At 45.8% G+C, this 22,392-nt stretch overlaps 1 protein-coding gene across 3 annotated transcripts in view; it reads right to left on the bottom strand.

Moving 5' to 3' along the window:
* Positions 1-22,392, bottom strand: part of GHDC (GH3 domain containing) — a 150,335-nt gene that overhangs the window by 49,617 nt on the left and 78,326 nt on the right. For all 3 annotated transcript variants that reach the window (XM_040329740.1, XM_040329739.1, XM_040329738.1), the window contains exon 8: positions 18,276-18,364. In XM_040329740.1, coding sequence (XP_040185674.1) covers positions 18,276-18,364 — 89 coding nt within the window. The remainder of the gene's footprint in view (positions 1-18,275; positions 18,365-22,392) is intronic.

Genomic DNA, 22,392 nt, shown 5'->3' with positions numbered 1-22,392 from the left:
CAAGCTCACTTCTCACCCTGAAGTGATAACATTGAGTTCCAACATCTGCTCAAGAAGAAACTTGGAAGCAAGACGCTTTGAACGTTTCTCTTCTTGGAAAAGATTGGTGAAGACTATAGCAAGATTGAGTCATATTGCTCAGACTTTCCGCAAGCCCAATCAGACATCGTCTTGTCATGGATGGCACACTTGCAAGGAGTCACCCAATGCGTTAGAGTACGAGAACGCAGAATTGTTCGTCATATGTCTTGTGCAAGAAGAAGTCTTTGCAGAAGAGATTAAATGCTTGAGAGGAAATAGACCAGTCTCAAAGAGTAGCCCACTATTCAAACTGAATCCAATAATCGACAACAAAGGCATGCTTCGAGTCGGAAGACGACTAAATAAGTCAAACCTGCTAAAAGACCAGCAAGTTCACCGAATTCAGTGGCCGGTTGGACTTATTACAAAGGCCATCACCAGTGATGATGGAAGAGTCCGAAGTGTGGAAGTCAGGATCGTTAAGGATGGGGCTTCAAAAACCTTCCTGAGACCAGTCACAGAGACAGTCCTAATAATGCCTGCTTCCAAAAATTGTGATTCAGTGTTATGTGAAGGAGCCACTTAAGACCTTTAATATAGCTAGCTTATAGACTTGAGAAGGCTAGATAGCATGTTACTGTATGCAATGTTAATAATATGTAAAAGAAAACAGAGTATAGTGGTATCTCACGATACCAGGCGGGGAGTGTGCTGTCACGCAGCTTTTACTGTTTAGCAGTTATTACATGTTATGTTATATTTGGTATGATCCTTACCCCCCTGCTGTTCTGACTAGTTTGGTTGCTCCCACCCACCATTTCCTGCTCTAAACCCCATCTTTGCTTAGTTGCTTAAAAAGTCTGCAGAGTGTGGGAGCTGTGTATCTTCATTGGAAATTTACCTATGGAAAAGCCTCTATGTTTACATCCTTGTTACCTTGAAGCATAAAGAAGCATTGGAAAACACCTCTGGAGTCTTTATTCATTGAGTAAGCTGTCTGTTAAAGTCATCATTCAACCTGCTGCATACATCCTTACAGACTGGGTCTACAAGAAGCTTGTCACAGGTACAACCGATGCTTGAAACAGAACAACCGCATTGTTGTCAAATAAAGTAGTGCATGGCCTTCTTATGACGGGGTAAATCTTCCAGAGGTCAAGTGGTTAAACTTGCTTCTAAAATGTAAATAAATCTTACCCGGTGGTAGTTCTGGCTTTTTTAGCAAAGCTGAAGACCCTCATGTGTGCATACCAAATACCACAAGGAGAGATAATTGCAAGCAGTGCATCAGTTTATAAATGTTGTTCATGGAATAAGCAAATTAACTACAAGTGCACCCTTGTTTGCTAAAGAAGAAGTCTCACTTCGATTTGTCCCAGGGGACAAAGTATATGTAGTGATTTGACCCATCTGCTAAGTTGCACAGGGCACCTCTTCCTCCTCAGCCATCCAAACACACAGCTAGCAAGGAGATCTCTGCTTTCACAGAAGCACTCTTCTTCATCTCCAAGTACTAGTCCGTCTGCCTGGAACATTATAGCCGACATATCCCCTCCCTTTGCATTCCTCATAAAGAGCTTGTGTAAGTGGTTGGAGATGGAGAAAAGTGCCGTCTATCCAAGCAGCTGTCTCCTTGCTAGCTGGGTTGTTGGATGCCCAATTAGGGAGGGGGGTGCACTGTCTGACCTCGCAACCACCCTTAGACAGCACCTAGAAAGACGAGACAACGTGCTACATGCACTTTGCCCCTGGGGAACACAACGTAATAATAAAATTCAAATTAAGATTAATTAACTTCTTTAACTGCTTGCCGACCAGCGCCCATCACTATACTGCTGCAGGTTGGCATGGCTGTGCGAGTTGTAAGTGCTAGCTATAGGGGGGTGACGCTGGAGCCAATGCACAAGGCCGGCAGACCCGATGTCTGTTGGAGACCCACAATGGCACCTCAGGCCGCGTACACACGGTCGATCCATCCGATGAGAATGGTCCGACGGACCGTTTTCATCGGTTCACCGCTGAAGCAGACCGATGGTCTGATGTGCGTACACACCATCAGTTCAAAAACCGATCGGGTCAGCACGCGGTGACGTAAAACACACGATGTGCTGAAAAAAACGAAATTCAATGCTTCCAAGCATGCGTCGACTTGATTCTGAGTATGCGCGGGTTTTGAACCAATGCTTTTGTGTACTAACCATCGGTTTGGACCGATCGGTCAGCGGTCCATCGGTTCGATTTTAAAGCAAGTTTTTAAATTTTGGTCCGATGGACCAAAGACCGATGAACACACGGTCGGTTTGGACCGATGAAACTGAACTTCGGTCCATTCTCTTCGGTTTTGACCGATCGTGTGTACGCGGCCTCAGAGAGCCAGAACGGGGATCTGTCAATGTAAACAAATAGACAGATCCCAGTTCTGTCAGGGAAGTAGAGACACATCTACTGTTCCTAGTGATCAGGAACAGCGATCTCTCTCTACTCTATCAGTCCACTCCCCCCACAGTTAGAAACACCTCCCTAGGGAAACTTAACTCCTTGGTCGCCCCCCTGGTTATAACCCCTTCCCTGCCCTGACATTTATACAGTAATCAGTGGCTATTTTTAGCTTTGATTGCTGTATACATTTCAATGTCCCCAAAAAAGTGTCCGATCTGTCCGCCGCAGTGTCACAGTCCTGCTAAAAATCGCTAATCCCCGCCATTACTAGTAAAAAGAAAAAAAATGTATAATAAAAATGCCATAAATATATCCCCTATTTTGTAGACGCTATAACTATTGTGCAAACCAATCAATATACGCCTTTTTTAAGACTACATATTGGCCTAAACTGATGAAAAAACTTTTTTTATGGATATTTATTATAGCAAAAAAATAAAAAAATATAGTTTTTTTTTTCTAAATTGTTGCTCTTTTATTGTTTATAAACGCAAACAATTTAAATCACAGAGTTGATAAAATACCACCAAAAGAAAGCTCTATTTGTGGGAAAGAACATCAGTTTGGTTTGGGTACGTCATCGCACAACAGTGTAATTATCAGTTAAAGCGACGCAGTGCCGTATCGCAAAAATATGCTCAAGAAGTTGGCAAATACTTCCGGGGCTTTGGTGGTTAAAGGAGCAGTACAGCCAAAGCTCATTTGGCTGTACTTCTCCAGTGGATCACAGGAGTCCAGCCCCCTCCACAGCACAGCCCAGCGCTCCAGCGATCAACGATGTTTGATCACTCGGTTCTCAGTCTTAGAGATGGCAGGGAACATACGAAATGATCACTCTAGACCAGGAGTAGGCAACCTGGGGCCCTCCAGCTGTTGTGGAACTACATTTCCCAAGAGGTATTGCAAGGACTGGCAGTTACAATTACTCCCAGAGACATGATGGGACTTGTAGTTCTGCAACAGCTGGAGGGTCCCAGGTTGCCTACCCCTGCTCTAGGCAGTGTCATTAGCCCTACCCTTCTTGAGGATCACAAGCTAAGCTTGCAGATGTCACATTCACCCTTCTCTCATGGCTATGAGTACTGACATCTCACAGCCACTGCTATGCTGCCAGACTAATTTGCATATGAAACATAATTAGGCCAATAATGATAACAATATAACTATTTGAAAATACAATGAAGTCTCTGCTAAGCTTAGGAGATTTGTAAGCTTAAAAATAGGTCAAACTGACATTCATTGTTATCTGCATTGAAATATTTCTTAGTATAAAACTGCATAGAGGCAAACCACATCTGAAAGTGAAGTACATTTTATTGGAAATCCTGGTCCTTTAATCATGTTCTATGACATGTATTGAAACCTATCATTGCTATTGAACAAAAACTAGGCCAAGGGCCTGAAGCACTCAAAAACTTTGGCTGGTAATTACCAAGACAATCTTTTCAGTTTCTAGGATTTCAGCATTATACCTCTGGTTTAAAACACAAAGCAGTAGATTTTACCTAGGAGGACCATAATAATAGAACGTTTGTGTTTTTATCCCTCCTCTAGGTTAGTAGGGAGATACTCGTTTTTGGACTCGGAATGGGGCACAGTGGAGGCTGTTTAGATTTAGATGGGGCTTTGGGTTAGGATGGAGGTGTAGACTTAAAAGTCCCCTCTTTCATTATAAGATTTTTGGAGGAACATTTCCACACTTAAAAATTCTCTGTGACTTCCAATATATGTGAAGATCACAGGAAAGCGGTACAGAATTAATTAAAGCAAGCAAGAGTGTAAAACAAGAAAAACTAGATGCCCAAAGCGATCCTAACATCCAAGTATGCTTTAATGTTATCAGGACTTCTGGGTAATGCCTTGTTTTACATGGTAGGCCTGGTACCAAAAGTTTAACCCGCTGTGTTCTGACTCTGAAATCTAACCACCAAATGTGTGATCTCATGTCCGCCTGTCAGTTTTCACTGCGGACCTGAACAGCCACTCCATGCAGTCCTATGGAGCGTCGGATGTCAGCGAAGACATGTCCGCTGACATCCGACCCGATCCGCCAAAATCAGACAGATGGCAATACGTCACCATTCGTCCATGGCGGATCGGATTGGGCGAGATCTGATGAAAACGGACATGCTGTCCGTTTTCATCAGATCTCCCCATAGGAGACAGCGGTGCTGCACAAGACCCTCCCCGCTCAGTGAGCAGAGAGGGGCTTGTCATCCGCCGGCTCCACGGAGAGATCTCCTGCTGAGCCGGCGGACTCCGTAGCGATGGAGTCCACCTGTGTGGAAGAGGGATAACTGATGCAGTTGTGGCAATATAGCTATAATTTACAGTCTTAGTATAATTAGCAGATAATGACTCAATCCATATGACATCTTGTGTGATTGTAGAAAGCTTTAATCCAAAACTTTTGCAGATCTTCACAGATGAACAGGTGGTGTGCATGCGCGTGCCTTAAACCCGGAAATAGGCAGCAATGTACGGGTACGCCGTTTTGTCTACAGACGCTGCTCACCCGTAGTATATGGCGGCCGGCTGGGCGGCAAGCGAGTATAGAAGATTACTGGAAGCCAATGTTTATTTTAAAAGTCTCTCTGATTGTATTAAGTTCTCTATGTTTATGGTGTGGTGTTATACAGCACTCCGGCACATTCTGCTGACTTCTTTCTATTAGGCAGATTCAGAGCGAGTTACGCCGGCGTATCAGTAGATACGCCGTCGTAACTCTGAATCTACGCCGGCGTTAATTTAAGCGTATTCTGGAAACCAGATACGCCTTAATTAGGCTAAGATACGAGCGGCGTAAGTCTCCTACGCCGTCGTATCTTAAAGTGTAATTTTTAGGCTGGCCGCTAGGTGGCGCTTCCGTTGAGTTCGGCGTAGAATATGTAAATGACTAGATACGCCGATTCACGAACGTACGTGTGCCCGTCGCAGTAAAAATACACAGTTTCCGTAAGAGATACGCCGCGTAAAGATAAAGCTGCCCCTAGGAGGCGTAGTCAATGTTAAGTATGGCCGTCGTTCCCGCGTCGAAATTTGAAAATTTTACGTCGTTTGCGTAAGTCGTCCGTGAATGGGGCTGGACGTAATTTACGTTCACGTCGAAACCAATACGTCCTTGCGGCGTACTTTGAAACAATGCACACTGGGATATGTACACGGACGGCGCATGTGGCGTTCGTAAAAAACGTCAATCAAGTCAGGTGACGAGTAATTAACATAAAACACGCCCCCCCATCCTCATTTGAATTAGGCGCGCTTACGCCGGCCGCATTTACGATACGCCGCCGTAAGTTAGGAGGCAAGTACTTTGTGAATACAGTACTTGCCTCTCTGACTTAAGGCGGCGTAGCGTCAATACGATACGATACGCTGCCGGAAAGATGCGCCGCCGTACCTGAATCTAGGTATATATATTTATGTTATAGGAAAAGGACTGGCAGGCAAATTGGTATCTCAAACCTTTCTTCTAAGTCACTAAAGTGCTCTGAGTTCTCCCTTATTGCATACAAATTTCTATTATTTCTACAGGTTATATTACACTGTCATCTAGTGGTGTAAATATGCACAACAGCTGCAATAAACCTCACCATTACATAGTTAGTCAGGTTGAAAAAAGACACAAGTCCATCTATTACTACAACTATTATCTTTAGCACCCGACCAAGCAAGTTTAAAAAACAGGATCAATCAATGATATGTGCTACAGGTACAGTTATGCTTGCCCAGTACAACAGACAAAATAAAAACAACATTTTTTAGTAGACCAAGACAGTATGTGGGGAATCCATACAGAGTGTCTACAACCCTGGTACCCAACCTGTGTGGCCCCTTGGTGTTTGGAGTGCGGCTCTTGGGCCCCAGCGGTCAGCAAAGGGTCCCTTAATTGTAGTAAAATCTCATGCAACATGTCCCTATTCTGTGACAGTGTCCTATAGCGCAACTTCAGTCTCCAACCACTCTAGTAGAATAATCCCTGAGCATTTCCTTTATGAAGTCTTCAGTCTGTGACAGTTTTCTGTAGCATTACCTATAATAAATAAAATATGTGGACCTTTGGAGACATTAGGGGCCGCATGAGAGACTCCTTTTTCTTGCAAGTTGACAACCACTGGTTTACAACAATTCTAGCATGGTGTCACACCACACGTTGGTGTGACGGACAGATTCATATACTTGCAAACAGATTATTACTATTATATTGGATTTATATAGCGCCAACAGTTTACGCAGCGCTTTACAATATAAAAGGGAGACAATACAGTTATACAATAAAATACAAGAGGATTAAGAGGGCCCTGCTCAGAAGAGCTTACACTCTAATAGGGCGGGGCAGGTGGTACAAAAGGTTATAACTGTGGGAGATGAGCTGATGGAAGATTAGTTGGAGACGTGATAGGTTTCCCCGAAAGATGAGTTTTCAGAGATCGCCTGAAGGTAGCAAGTGTAGGTTGAAAAAAGACAAGTCAATATAGTTCAGCCAAAAATGAGGAAGAAAATGAAAAATGGCCATTATTCTCCAAGACACCTACCATTATTTTTTAGCATCTTAGCTCATTGGCAATCGTGTATTTGTCTAGAAGGCAGAGACAGACCTCTTCTACTACCCTTCTAAGAAATGTAGATGCAATAGTGCCACCTGTACACCAAACCTATTCTTTCCCCCAACATTACCTATTGCCCTTTACTACCTCCATTCTCCCATTTTTTTCCCTTTTTTGTTCGTATTTTCCTTTCAATTCCTATCCCACCACAATGAAAACATCTATATACTTTGCCAGGACAAGCATAGAACTAAGCCAAAAGAGTGAATCTCAATGGCCTACAAAAAAAAAAAAAAAAAAACATAACCTAAATTATAACAGCTGTATTCCCACATATACAGTGCCTTAACCACTACCCGACGGCCGTACGACTTTATACGGCCGCGGGGTGGTTCTAATTCTCTAACTGGCCGTGTGCCAATGCGAGTGCCTGGCGGCTACAGGGACAAGACGTGGAGCTCTGTGTGTAAACGGTGGTGTGGGAGGGGGTAGAAGTGAACATATGAGGGGGTAGAAGGGAACATGTGACAAGTGTGTGGCTCCAGCAACATGTGTTTTTTTGTGTCATCCACAGATGTTGAGGATGAAGCTGGGCCGTCGTCGGCTGCAGGGCGACCCACGCCATCCCCACATCATCAGGTTGTACAGTCAACCCCCATGGAGATACTGGCCATGTTGGTGGAGGAGGAGAGCGGCCATAGGCCAACTATGGAGGAGGAAGTGGAGGAGGAGTCCATTATCCTCCACCTGGAGGACTCTGTCTTCCTCCAGGAGGATCCCACCATCCCTGACCTCCCCACCACCCCCCCGACCATCACGTCATCCCCCTCCAGGGCAAGCCCCTCCAGGGCACGCCCCTCCAGTGTCCCTCCCTCCAGTGTCCCTACCACCAGTGTCCCTACCACCAGTGTGGCCCCCTCCCCTACGTCTCCCTCAGTACGGGCCCCAGCCTCTCCTCCCAGGAAGGCTCTTTGCAAAACGAGGGGTGTACCCTCCAGCCTCCGAGAAGGGCTGCATGAGGAACAGGCCCGGCAGACCCGCCATATAGGGGCCATGGTGGTTGATTTGAGGCGGGTGGCGGACAGCCTGGCATCCTCCTCCTCCTCTGTGCAGCAGGCCCTCACCCTGCACGCTGACCGGGGGAAAAGAGATACAGAGAGCCTGGAGGAAGTCAGTGCGAACTGTGGAGCCATGGTCACCTGCATGGTTGAGCAGCAGGACGCCACCGCTTTGCTCACAGCGGAGGTGAGCAGGTTGGCAGGTGCGGTGGAGGCCAACACTGCTGCTGTGCGGGAGGAGGGGAGACTTACCCGGCGGCACCAGAGGAACAATACCACCCGGCAGCTGTGGATGTTGGCACAAACCAACAATGTGCTCACCCGCCTGGCCAACGCCATGGAGGGCAGGCAGGCACCACCTGCCAGGAGTGATGAAGTAGGGGATGCTGCTCCCCCCCCCTCCATTCCCACCCCATGCTCCATCCCCACCCCAGGCTCAACCACGGCGACTGAGGAGCCAGAGCCGGGGCACCCTTGGCACGAGGATGTCTAAAAAATATATATATTTTCCTGTGCCTTTTTTTTTGTTTTTTTTATATCCCTTGGTGCTCAGATAAGGAGCTTTTTCTATTTACTTTGATTATGCTCATAATTTTTAGATTTTTGAATATTTTTTGTTTGCTCAGGTTATGAGCTTTTATTTTATACTCAAAGTTTGAGTTTTTATTTTATAGTCCCTACACACGGTAAGGAGTGTATACTACAGTGTGACTGGTTTGTTGAATGGGGGGTGGTGTCACTCCTGCTGCAAAAGGGGTGTCACCCTCTGCCATGTGAAAGGTGTAGGAATGGACAGCAACATAATTGGAGCCTTGACGCGGCGTTGCTGCTCCCTAATACCATGGGGTATCCTTGGGTCTAATCCAATTTTGGGTGCATGTGGGGTGTGTGTGCTAGGGACCACAGTGGTGTGCACGCGTGCATTCTACTTGTGACATGATTAATGTGTGTGTTTAACGTGAAAAGAGACGTTCCACGAGACCACTCCTGACTGCTCTTCCCTCAGTAGACCGGGTAGAGTTTCTTGGGGGGGGGATTGTGTGGTTCGGGGGTCAGGTCATCACGTATGTCAATCTGCAGGCCCCTTCTCTCAGCAAAGTTGTGCAGAATGCAACATGCACCGATGATCTTGCATACAAAGTTTGGGGAATACAACAGGGTCCCCCCGGATTTATCCAGGCATCTGAAACGGGACTTAAGGATGCCAAATGGGCGCTCCACCACTGCACGGGTACGTGCGTGTGCTTCGTTATATCTTTCCGCTCCTGGGGTTTGGGGGTTCCGGAATGGGGTCATCATATGGGGTCCCAGTGCATATGCCGCATCACCTGGAAGGGAAAAGACAGGAGGATGTTAGTCATGCATGTGCCCCTCGTGATGTCTGCATCATGGGGGGGGGACAGTCATACCTGACACCCATGTCACTCACCAATCAGCCAGCTGTCCCCATACATGTTCTGTTCAAATTCGGTGGGGATGGGGCTCTGACGGTAGATGAAGCTGTCATGACAGGACCCGGGGTGTTTGGCACGGACATGCCATATGAGGCCATGGGCATCCACTATGACCTGGACATTGATGGAATGCCAGTGCTTCCTATTACAGTATATATGCTCTAGGTCAGGGGGGGGCCGTAGTGCCACATGGGTACAATCAATGGCCCCCACAGTGCGTGGGAATCTGGCAATTTGGTAGAAATCTGTGATTGCCTTCTGCCGCAGATCCTCCTGGGTGGGTTTGATGAACTGGTGGGACATGCGTCTCAGGATTGCGGGGACAACCTGGTGCACACACCTGCTCATGGAGGATTGGGACATCCCAGCCACCATTCCACCTGTGCGCTGAAAATATCCACTTGCCAGGAAATGCAGGGTTGCCACTACCTTGACCAGTGGCTCCACTGCATGTCCACGATGTGTCTGGCTGGTGATGTCATCATGCAGGATTGTGGCTAATTCCAGGATGACTTCAGGGCTGAATCTAAACATGCAATACACCTCCGAATCCCCCATGGCAAAGATGTTCCTGCGCACTCGTTATATCCTCTCCCGGGCCCTCCTACGAGTCGGTTCACTCTGTAGTATTGCTAGAACCATAGCTGCCCCTGGCATGTTGGCACACAGATGTGAGGTCCAGAAAGTGTGGGTGCTCTGCTTGCTCAGCTCGTCCGTAACGGTGCTGCTGTAGTTGCTCTCCAGCTGACCTGTGGCCATCTGTTGCTAACTTGCCCCTGCTTTTATAATGTGCAAGTTTGCCCAGGCCAAACAGCTTGCGCGCTTGTTGTGCAAACTGCGCCTCACACGCGCAGGTTTTTGAATCAGCGTTAGTTCCTCATTTGCATATTTGCTGAGGGAAAACAATGAGAGCGCAAGTTGCACCCTGCGCAAAAATGCCCATTAATTGCGCCTGGGCAGAGAAACTGCCTCCCTTGAAGAATGGCTAATTTCATGCTTAGCTTGTTTTCTGGGTCATCCGCATATTTGCCTGGGCGCAAATCCGTACTTGCGCGGCGCATATCGCGATTGCGCCCGTGCAAGTCGTACCTGAATCCGGGCCACTGAGATTATATTACACACAGATGGACTCCATTTACTAAGTAGGTGACTTCTGACGTCAGTTGGTTCCACTAAATTCTAGTTAGGGTTATCAGAGTAAAGGGTGTTGAATACAAATGCACGTCACACTTTAGATATTTATTTGTAAAAAAATTATGAAAACCATTTATCATTTTCCTTCCACTTCACAATTATGTGCCACTTTGTGTTGGTCTTTCACATAAAATACATTTACATTTTTGGTTGCAACATGACAAAATGTGGACAATTTCAAGTGGTATGAATACTTTTTCGAGGCACTGTGAGCATCTATATAACAATGACTGCAAAAATGATGCATTAGAGTCGGTTCACACAGGGGTAACCTGTCAGGCGACTCAGCCGCCTGACAAGTCGCGGTCCGCAGTAGTCAATGGGACCGTTCTAATAGGAGCGACGCAAGTCGCTCCAACTTAGAAAAAGGTTCCTGTACGACTTTGGGGGCGACTTGCATTGACTTCAATACAGAAGTCATTTTGCAAGTTGCCTCTCATGTCGCCTTGAGATCGCCTTGCCGAGTCTCCCCCAAAGTCGGCTCTTAGAGCCGGTTCACACTTCCGCGGCACGACTTCGGGGGCGACTCTGCAAGTCATCCTGAAGTCGACTTCAGAGGCGACCTGCAAAACGACTTCTGTATAGAAGTCAATGCAGGTCGCCCCGAGCCGCCCCCGAAGTCGTGCAAGAACCTTTTTCTAAGTCTGACTTGCGTCACTCCTTTTAGAACGGTTCCATTGCATTGAATGGGACACGACTCGTTAGGCGGCTCAGCCGCCTGACGAGTCGCCCCAGTGTGTACCGGCTCTTACACATTGTCAATATTTTAACAATATCTAAAGAGAGAAATATTTGTTCTTGGCCACACTATTTAAAAAACAATACCTGTGTAAAAAAAAAAAAAAAAAAAAGTTTGTGTGTCATATTAACAGCCGGGCTGTATCTCAACTTAACCTCATCTTTTGAGCTAACAAAAAAGACACACACAGCTACTCTGAAGGCAACACCCTTGACCTGGTTTTCTCCCATCTCTGCACTCCTTGCAACCTCTCTAACACCCCCTTTCTTCTCTCCAATTACAACCTTATCAGTTTTGCAGTCTCCCTGTCCTCAACCACCTATCCAGTCAAGCAGCAGCTGATTACCCATAGGGAACATTTGTCACTTCTCTGCTACTGACCACCTCTATCTCACCTTGTTCTGCCCTGGTCTGGCCACTTCTGTCTCCAACACCTCACTCTCATCCACGTTGGTGTACTTGTTCCTCTTACTACATACAGAATCAGACTCCAACCTTTACAACCTTGGCAAACTGATGACACCAGATATCTCAAGAGACATAGCAGCCACGTTCCTGCAAGACTTCCCTGTAAACAAATCAGCCCTTCTAAAATAAAATCTGCCTCCTTGCTGCCCAAAAAATTATTTCATCACTCTTGTTAACATCCTCTTACCCAGTCAACGGCTCTTCTCTACCTTTGACTCTCTACGTTGCCTCCCACCACCTTATCTCACTGCCTAGGGGATTGCCAATAATTTGATGTAATTTGTGGGGACTTCTCCACTGTACAGGTGTCTCTCCTATCTAACACACCCTGTCCACCAGCATTTGTAATTCTTTCCTCTTTTGACTCTGTTACTATGGAAAAGGCCCACCTAACCACCTGTCTCCTGGACCTTGCTTCCTTGCAACTAATATAGGCCACTCTCTAGCTCTGACCTATATTCTCTCACACGTCTTCAATCTTTTCCTCTCTACTGGCACTTTTCTTTACCCTGTAAAGCATGCACTGGTCCCCCTATACTTAAAAAAAAAAAAAAACACTGGACCCCCCCCAATCTGAACAATTTAAGACCCATCTCCTTGCTCCCACCTCTAAACTTCTAGAATGCCTAGTCTACAATGTGGTGCTCAACCTTTTAAGGAGCGAGGGCCACTTAAGCAACTTAGTAACCAGTCAAGGGCCACAATGAGAGAATGACAGGTCAGTGTCCACTCGGCATTTTAGCAGATTGGATTGGAGGTAGGTGGGTGTAAACGGTTTACATCTACCACTTAATAGAGGTGAAAGGTGGGTCTGATTGGGTCGAACCGATCATGTAAAAGGGGCCTAAGGCTGCTTTTACACTGATGGTCTGTGGTCTACCCACACTGCGGGCGCAGTGCACCTGTGGCTTTCCTACGGGTTAGCTACACTTTGCCATAGAATTCCATTTTATCCTACAGGTGTAGTGCACTTTCTGAAAGCGCACCAAACCCAAAGGGAAAACCAGAAGTCTATGCATGCCAGTAACCTGCAGGTACACTGTGCTACACCTGCGGATCAGTTTGAAAACAGCCTGGTAACCACTGCAGAACAGATATGCCCATATATACACTGTGATTTAAAGGGGTTGTAAAGGTAAAAAAATGTTTTTCCTAAATAGCTTCCTTTACCTTACCACCAACACACAGCTCCTTTCTCTATCTGCAACCTAGAGAGCGTCCTGACTCACCTGCTCGCCCCCTCCCCCCTCAAGGGAGGGGACGAGCACGACACTCCACACCAGGGGAAAAGCCTTGCATTACGGTGTGTAGTTACAGACAGAAGAACAGGAAGTGAGGATTCCTCAGAAGAAATAAGGACATTTAAAAGCAAAATGGAAGGATGAGGTAAGTGAAGGAGGACTGCACTAAGGTAAAGGAAGCTATTTGGGGGGAATTTTTTTTTTACCTTTACAACCCCTTTAATAAACTTACCTTTAATAACAGTCTAACATTCATGTCCCAGGCAGAGTGCATTTGGTATCACGCCGCCTAGGAGAGGAGCCAATGCTATACAGGAAGCATTGGCTTATGCAGCTGTTTGCTTCCTCTACCGCTGGCTTCATTCACAACACTGATGCTCTGGGATGGCAGGTCAGCAACCTGCAATCCGGGCTCGCCAACCCACCATCCCAGAGCAGGAGGTCGCCGGCCACATCAGAAAGCTCTGCGGTTCACATGTGGCCCCCGGGCCACTGGTTGGGCACCCCTGCCTTACAGCCTGGCTTTCGCTCGCAACACTCCACAGGAACTAAAACTCACTAATGATTTACTAACTGCTAAAACCAAACGCCATTACTCCATACTACTTTTACTTGACCTTTCTGCTGCCTTTGATATTGTTAACTACTCCTTTTTACAAATCTCTTGGACTTTGCTCTTTTCTGTCTCTCCTTGTATCTATACCTTCAGTGTGGCCTACAACTTGGTCTCCTACTTTCCAATTCTTTTTTCTGTAGGGGCCCCTCATGGCTCTGTCCTCAGACCCCTTCTTGGTCACTTGGTAACCTCCCACAGCTTCCAATACCATCTCTATGCTGATGACACAAGAATCTATCTCTCTATTCAGCACCTCACCACTTCATTCTCCTCTTGCATTACTACCTTACTAACTGACATAGCAGTATGGATGTAACACCACTTCCTCAAACTAAATATTTTTAAAACAGAGCTCATAATACTAACCACCCCCACCCCCTCTTCCCTTACCATGTGCCCTTGCTCTTCTTCCAGACTTTTCTATCAAGATTTATAATACAATTATCAGTCCCTCCCCTTATGCCAGGTTGCTAGGTGTAATACCGGACTCTAATCAAATTCCAATCATTAACCAAATCTTATAGACTTCACCTCCAGAACATTTCCAAAATATACCCCTTCTTAACCAGTTAAACCACCAAGCTATTGCAACTTTCTTCTCATAGGCCTACCTCTACATAGGTCCCTTTAGGCTATCATGAATGTGGCTGCCAGATTAATCTACATTACCAGCCACTCGGTGTCCACCATCCCTCTCTCCCAAAAGCTACATCACCAATTTTGTCTCAATTTATCACCCAAACTGTTCTCTCTGCTCCTGCCAAAAACCTCCTGCACGCTAGCTTCTCTTGTCTCCTCCTCATATACTTGCCTCCAGGACTTCTCCAGAGCCTCTCCCATTATCTGGAAAGCCCAATTTGCCCAGCCATCTCCTACTCTGTCTACCTTTAGGCAATCCTTGAAATTGCATTTCTTCACGGAAGCCTATCCCACCTCTTCCTAAAAATGTTATCTTAATATTTTCATCAGCTCATCTCTCTCATGGTTATTACCTTTTGTACCACTTGTCCCTCCCTTTAAGAGTGCAAGCTGCCATGAGCAGGGCCCTAATAACCCTCTTGTATTTCATTGTTTTGTAACTGTACTGGCTCCCTCCATTGTGTAAAGCACTGCACAAACTGTTGGCGCTATATGAATCCTATAGTATTATAATAATAACTAAACAGCATATAATGCAAGAAAAAAGGTGGCATTAATGTGCTTACCACTGTCACTATAGGATAGATTTACTAAAGACAAATAGACTATGCACTTTGCAAGTGCAGTTGCTCTAGAGCTTAACAAATGGGATAAGGCTTCACTCTACAAAGAATACCCAATCACATAAAATGAAAACAATAACAAAAAAACAGCATTTTTTTGCTTGCACATAAAAGTAGAGAGCAACTGAGCATGTGCAGAGCAGGGTGAGCCAGTGTATTACTGGATTTTAAACAGTACGGCACTATATAGGTATTTTTTATGTTTTACATAGCTATACCTGCAAAAAAGAGGCCAGTCTGAAGTGATCTAGCAGGGCTTAATTTTCTGACAAAAGTTCCACTTTATGTCACTTTAAACAGAAGGTCCAGTTGGGCTTTTTTTTTTTTTTTTTTAAACAGTTGTGCTTTATTGAAAAATATGTATTAGACAACATATGCAGAGAGACAGATGCGTGTCACAAACCAGGTAAACAAAACACCACAATAGGCTAGTACAGTACATCTTACATGAATCATTGCAGACAATAAGCGTTTCACAAGGTCCGTAAACCTAACACATCATAGGTTCCCTGAGAAGAAGCCGTGGTAGTAGCAGCATTAGATATACCTAACATCCAGACCCCACCCTTCAACACTTATCAAGTCAAGTCAACGTCCAAGGGCCCCACACCTTTTCAAACTTCCAATGACATCCCCTGTTGGAATAGGTCATTTTATACAATGGTAGGGATGCGCTTACCATAGCCTCACATGCGGACAATGCTGGCTGGTCTGGGGACGCCCACTTCATTAGAATTTCTTTTTTGGCACAGTAGAGGAGATAAGCAATGAGAAGCTTGGAGTGATGAGAGCGCTGGTCATCATCAGGAATGCCCAGTAGGGCCAGGGAGGGCGTAGGGACCAGGTCAAGCTGCAACCGAAGGTTGATTTAATCAAAGACCGCTCTCCAGTATGTCAATATGGCGGGGCATGCCCAGAACATATGTATGTAGGACCCCTGGTGAAGTTTGCATCTAGGACATATAGGGTCCCGATCAGGGTACATCCTCTGCAACCTTACAGGTGTATAGTAAACCCGGTGGAAAAACGTAACCTGGATCAACCTATCTCGGGATGAAATTACAATCTTAGGTCCCCGCTCTAAACTATCCTCCCAATCCTCCATATCCAGGGAGGGAATATCCTCCTTCCAATATTCCCAAAGCTTCTCCATCCTGGGTATGTCAGTGCATAGAAGAGCTCCATACAGCGTTGACAATGGCTTGTCCAGTTCCCCAGGCATTAATATATCTTCTATAGGGTCCACTTTAAGAATAGGACTCTGAGGAAACCAAGCCGCAGCAGCATGTCGCAACTGGAAGTATCTGAACAGCATCCAGCCCGGCAGCTGGAACCGCTGAGACAACTGTGCAAAGGTCAGGAGAGTACCCATGGTCATAATGTCGCTAATAGTTTTAACCCTGTATCTCGCCCACAGCTGGGGATCTTGAATAGTGCGGAAATGGGAAAGTGCAGGGTTACCCCACAGAGGCTGACCAGGAGATAACTGGCCCGGAATGGAAAAGCGTTGCAGCTCTCCAGATTCGCCATGTGACCCTCGTCGGCCCGGAAGGGCTCGGTACGCCCCCGGCCCCCTATAGATAAAGTTCCAGAGATCGAGCAGGGACCCCAGGAAGGCAGCCTCCAAGCAGGTGGCTGCATTGGCTCTAGTGCTCGGAAACCACCAGTAGGCGGATACCAGCATTACTGCCCAGACGTACACCTTAAAATTAGGCAGCGCCAGGCCACCCAACTGAGGAGGAAGGTACAGCGTAATTTTAGCCAGACGGGGAGAGGCCCCATTCCATATAAAGGAGAGTAGGCATTTGTCTATTTCTTGAAAGAATGAATTTGGCACCCAGACTGGACAGTTACGAAATATATAGTTACATTTGGGGAGAATCATCATTTTAATTAGGTTGATGCGGCCTAGCAGATTTAGTGGGAGCCCAGACTACGAAGAGCAACATGTTTTAAGCAACGTTAAAAGCGGTTGTAGATTTTTATCAAAAAAGTCGGTCACCTTTCTAGTCACCTGCACTCCCAAATACCGAAACTCCTCAACCCATTTTAGTGGGAAGGAAGGGGCTGAGGTGGTCACCCGCTCATCGATTGGAAAAAGCACAGACTTAGACTAATTTATCCATATACCCAAAAATGCGTATCAAAAATATTAAGGGCGGCAGTAAGTGACGAACCCGCATCGTTGAGGTAAAGAAGGGCATCGTCCGCATACAAGGACAACTTCTCCTCCAAGCGTCCCACCCTCAATCCCCTGACCTCAGTAGAGTCCCTGGTCAGAATAGCCAGGGGTTCCAAGGCCAAGGCAAACAAGGAGGGAGACAGGGGGCACCCCTGCCGTGTACCCCTATGAAGGGGAAATGTCTGTGATAGCCAATCATTGGTACGAACACGTGCCCTGAGAGCTTTATATAGAATTTGCAAAACCATACCGTCTCAGAACCTCCCAGAGATAGACCCATTCCAGAGTCGAACGCCTGTTTGGCATCCAGGGAAGCGATGACCCTAGTGCCCTGGTTGTCATGCGGGAGTGAGAGATTAAGAAAAAGGCGTCTTAGGTTTATGTCTGTTCCCTTACCCGGCATGAACCCTGTCTGGTCCACATGGATCAGGGCTTCAATAACAGTTGACATGCCAGAACTTTCGCTAGGATTTTGGCATCAACATTTAAAAGCGAAATAGGTCTATAAGAAGCGCAATCCTGGGTGTCCTTACCGGGTTTGGGAATCAGCATAATAATCGCCTCCTCCATGGACTCAGGAAGACTGCCAATAGAAGGTAGGTCAGCCAAAAGGGCCTTCAATTTAGGTGCCACGGTTTCTGCAAAGTTTGAATAGAACTCGGCTGGGAGCCCATAGACCCTGGTGTCTTACCCGCCTGCAATGACCCAATGGCCCCCTGTATCTCCTCCAGCGATATATCTGCTTCTAGGCGTTCCCCGTCTGCCCCTTCCAGCGTGGGTAACCTAACCGTCCCCAAAAAGGCTGCCAGTTCAGTCTGGTTGTAGTTGGCCCTGGAGCCATAAAGGTCGTCCAGTTGGGCTTTAATTGCCAAAATCATGTGAAAACCTGGTCAGCTTGTACTGTACTTTATAACTAAATACACTTTACTGAAGTAACTGAATATACAACGTCATGAGAAGTTAGGAATTCTGAACCTGGTAACAGTTTGAGCATTTAGGAAAAAGTGTAAAGCCAAATTATTATAAATTAGAGTTATCACTGGCTCATGCTCACCTTATATCTCTGCTCCTCAGAAAGGTCCCTCACCCCTTTTAGGGCAACAAACACCTTATAGTGAGGGTCGGAGCCCCCAGAGAATTGACCTGAAAAGAAAATATCACTTTACTATTTATAAGAACACAGACTTACATATAATTTACTACTGAGTGCAAACATTCTTTGATGAGCTTACATATCATTGATAACCTCCTCTACTTCCTTGCGTGACAATATTATCAAAATATTTAAAGGGGAACTTCACCTGAAAAGATGAAGATGGAGGTGTTGGTGACCCAAAGACTGGCTTGGGTGATGACAGCACCAGATCCCTGGTCTGGTGAGTGCATGTTTATTAAGTGCCAGTTCACACAGGGGCAACACGTCTAGGGCCGAAACAACTAATCGATTAACCGACAACTAATCGATTATGAAATTAATCGATTACAATTTTCAGAATCGATTAATCGGCCAGTAACATAATGGGGTTAAAAAAAAAAACTAAAATGATCTCTTTATAGTACAAAAAAGCAAATCGCTACTGTAAATATTACTTTCCCTGACCCACAGTAAAAAAATGAACCCCTTACAGTAGCGATTATTTGCTCTTTTTGTACTTATTTTTGTTTTTTTAACCCCATTATGTTACTAAACATCTCAGGCCTGGGTCACACCTCTGTTTTTTGCAGAAACACACTACAGTTCATTTACATGTTTTCCTATGGGACACGTTCACATCCATGATTTTTTTTCTCAGCTGCTGTGTATTTGGAAAGGGCAAGGACTTTTTAACGCAAAACGGTGCTATTTTTTATTGGTTCAATATACTTCAATAGAGAAGCTGCAGAAAAGCATGTAATGTGTTTTTGTGGCAATTTGTGTTTTGTAATCTGACCAACAACAATGCTAATTTCCTTTTTTTTTTTAAGGCTATTATCCGATTAATCGAAACAATAATCAGCCAACTAATCGATTATGAAAATAATCGTTAGTTGCAGCCCTAAACACGACTTCCAGCGCGACTTTGCGAAGCGACTTTAGCGCGACTTGGAGCGACTTACAACGCGCGACTTCAAGTTGCCTCCAGGACAGGCAATTGCCAGTGGCCAATCAAACAATAATCAGCTCTGTGGGAGGGGTTTGCCTGAGAAAACTATTTTCTCTTCCTGTAAAGTTGCTTCAGTTAACCACTTCAGCCCCGGACCATTTGGGTGGTCAAAGACCAGGCCACTTTTTGAGATTCGGCACTGCGTCGCTTTAACTGACAATTGCGCGGTCGTGCGACGTGGATCCCAAACAAAATTGATGTCCTTTTTTTTCCACAAACTTTCTTTTGGTGGTATTTGATTACCTCTGCGGTTTTTATTTTTTGCGCTACAAACAAAAATAGAGAGACAATTTTTAAAAAAATTCAATATTTTTTACTTTTTGCTATAATAAATATCCCCCAAAAAATATATAAAAAAAACAATTTTTTTTCTCAGTTTAGGCCGATACGTATTCTTCTACATATTTTTGGTACAAAAAAAAAAAAAATCGCAATAAGCATTTATTGATTGGTTTGCCCAAAAGTTATAGCGCTTACAAAATAGGGAATAATTTTATGGCATTTTTATTAATTCTTTTTTTTTTTGGCAGCGATCTGTGATTTTGTTGATGACTGCGACATTATGGCAGACACATCGGACACTTTTGACACATTTTTGGGACCATTGTCATTTTCACAGCGATCAGTGCTATAAAAATGCCCGGATTACTGTGAAAATTACACTGACAGTGAAGGGGTTAACCAATAGGTGACTCTGTAGGGGTTAAGTGTTCCCTGGATTGTGTTTCTAACTGTAGGGGGGATGGGCTCTGTGTCACATGACACCGATCTCCGTTCCGAGTACACCGAGCCAAGATCAGTGTCATTCTCACTAGGCAGAGCAAGGAGATGCATCTACACAAGCATCTCCCCGCTCTATACCTCCGTGAGACGATCGCAGGGATCCCCGCGACGATCGAGTCCACGGGACCCGCGGTCCGACTCACGGGGAAGGCGGCAGGCATTTAAAGGGCCACGTAGAGATGATGCCTGTCCGTGTCATTCTGCCACCGTATATATGGCGTGGGCGGTCCTTAAGCGGTTAAGACACTGATCCGACTTGAGGCAACTTCCATTAAAATCAATGGGTACAAGTTGCCTAGAAGTCGCCTTGAAGTAGTACAAGAACCTTTTCTGAAGTCAGAGCGACTTCAGTAGTGTACATTAAGGTGGCTCTCATTCACGTCAATGGAATTTCTCATGTTGCACGATTTGGGGCGACACAAGTCGGATCCCAAGTCGCTGTAGTGTGAACCGGCACTAAATGTCAGCAGCTACATTATTTGTTTCTTTTTTTCGCAATGCAGGGGCGTTTTCTGAAGGCAGCGGGCTTGTGTGCAAGACTATAAGTTGGGCCCACTGGGCTGTGAATAATAAAATGTGGTGCATGCAGCGTGTTGCAGCACGAATAGGCATGTTTCTAATTGCTTTACATATTGGGAGTGACTTAAAGTGATGTGGTTACACAGAGTCAAATTTGACCTGCATAGTATAGAACAGTGGTTCTCAACCTGGGGGTCGGGACCCCCTCGGGGGTCGAATGACAATTTGCCAGGGGTCACAAAATCCTGGGCTGTTCCTGAAGCCCGCGGCCGCCCACTCAGCCTCTTCGAGCTTCCCATTCAGTTTACATCATGGCTGGGGGACAGAGACTAGAGGTCAGCTAACTGGTGATGAATGTGGAGTGGGAGGGGCTGGAGGAGACCCTATCTCCTGATTTCGGCATAGGTGTCACTGCTGCGAGACAGCACAAAGTCGGAGACACAGTGAAGCCGGAGGTACATTGAGTAACACCACTTGTGATTATAGTTGCCGTTTTAAAGTCCCCACTACAGTTCTCGGATCAGCAGATGACCTTAATCAGAGTACCTAAGTTGGCTGATCAAAACTCCCCCCAGCACTGCCACTGATCCCAACTCCCCGCCAGTAGAGGGGGAGGAACAAATAAAAAGAGAGAGAGAATACGAGAAAGCACAAGAAAGACGGCTAGAGAGAGGGATGGGGAAAAAAACAAGAAATTGGGATAGAGAGAGATAAAGGGGAAAAAAAGGAGAACCAAGAGAAAGAGTGGTACATCCTAAAATGTACCATAAGGGGTTTTAATACTGTATGAGTGGAAGGGACTCAGGGAGCGCTAAATGTCCGTGGGTTAAGGGTGCAAATTACTTGTCTTGCATTGGGAGCTGACAACTCACGCTACAAAAATAATTTTACTGTTGGGGGTCCCCACAACTTGGGAAATTTTATCAAGGGGTCATGGCAATGGAAAGGTTGAGAACCACTGGTATAGAATGAGAGTGTTGAATAGGGAAAGTACAGCACAGTAGCTATGCAGGTAAATTGGTAGGGACAGGGCCCATTATTAGATGTTGGGGAATCTGTTCAGGGTTAGTAGTAGGAGACAATAATAAATAATAAACTTGTTATACTTGCCTGCTCTGTTGCAGTGGATTTGCACAGAGTAGCCCGGATTCTCCTTTTCTCAGGTCCCTCTTCAGCGCTCCTGGCCCCTCCCTCCTGTTCAGTGCCCCCACAGCAAGCGGCTATGCTATGAGGGCACCCGAGCTAAGTCGCAGCTTTCTGTGTTCATTCAGACACGGACCCCCAACTCGGCCCACCCCCTCTCTCCCGTGATTGGCTAGCTGACTTTGATTGACAGCAGTGGGTGCCAATGGCGCCTCTGCTGTGTCTCAGCCAATCAGGAAGAAGAATCTCGGACGGCTGAGACACTCGTGGACATCGCTGGACAGAGAGGGATGTTAGGTAAGTATTAGGGGGGCTGCTGCACACAGAAGACTTTTTATCTTAATGCATAGAATTCATGAAGATATAAAACCTTCAGGCTTTACACCCCTTTAACTCTGCGTCACCTACTACTAACCCCTAAATTCTTCATCATTTATTACTGATCCCCGATTACTGACTTCTGAACTCTGTGTCACTTACTATTGACCCCTGAAATCTGTGTCATTTATTACTGATCCCCGAGTCATTACTGACCTCTGAACTCTGCCTCATTTCCTACTGACCCCTGAGCTCTGAGTCACT

The sequence above is a fragment of the Rana temporaria genome, chromosome 12 (assembly GCF_905171775.1).
Source record: "Rana temporaria chromosome 12, aRanTem1.1, whole genome shotgun sequence".
NCBI lineage: Eukaryota > Metazoa > Chordata > Amphibia > Anura > Ranidae > Rana > Rana temporaria.
This window is presented reverse-complemented; position numbering and strand designations above follow the sequence as displayed.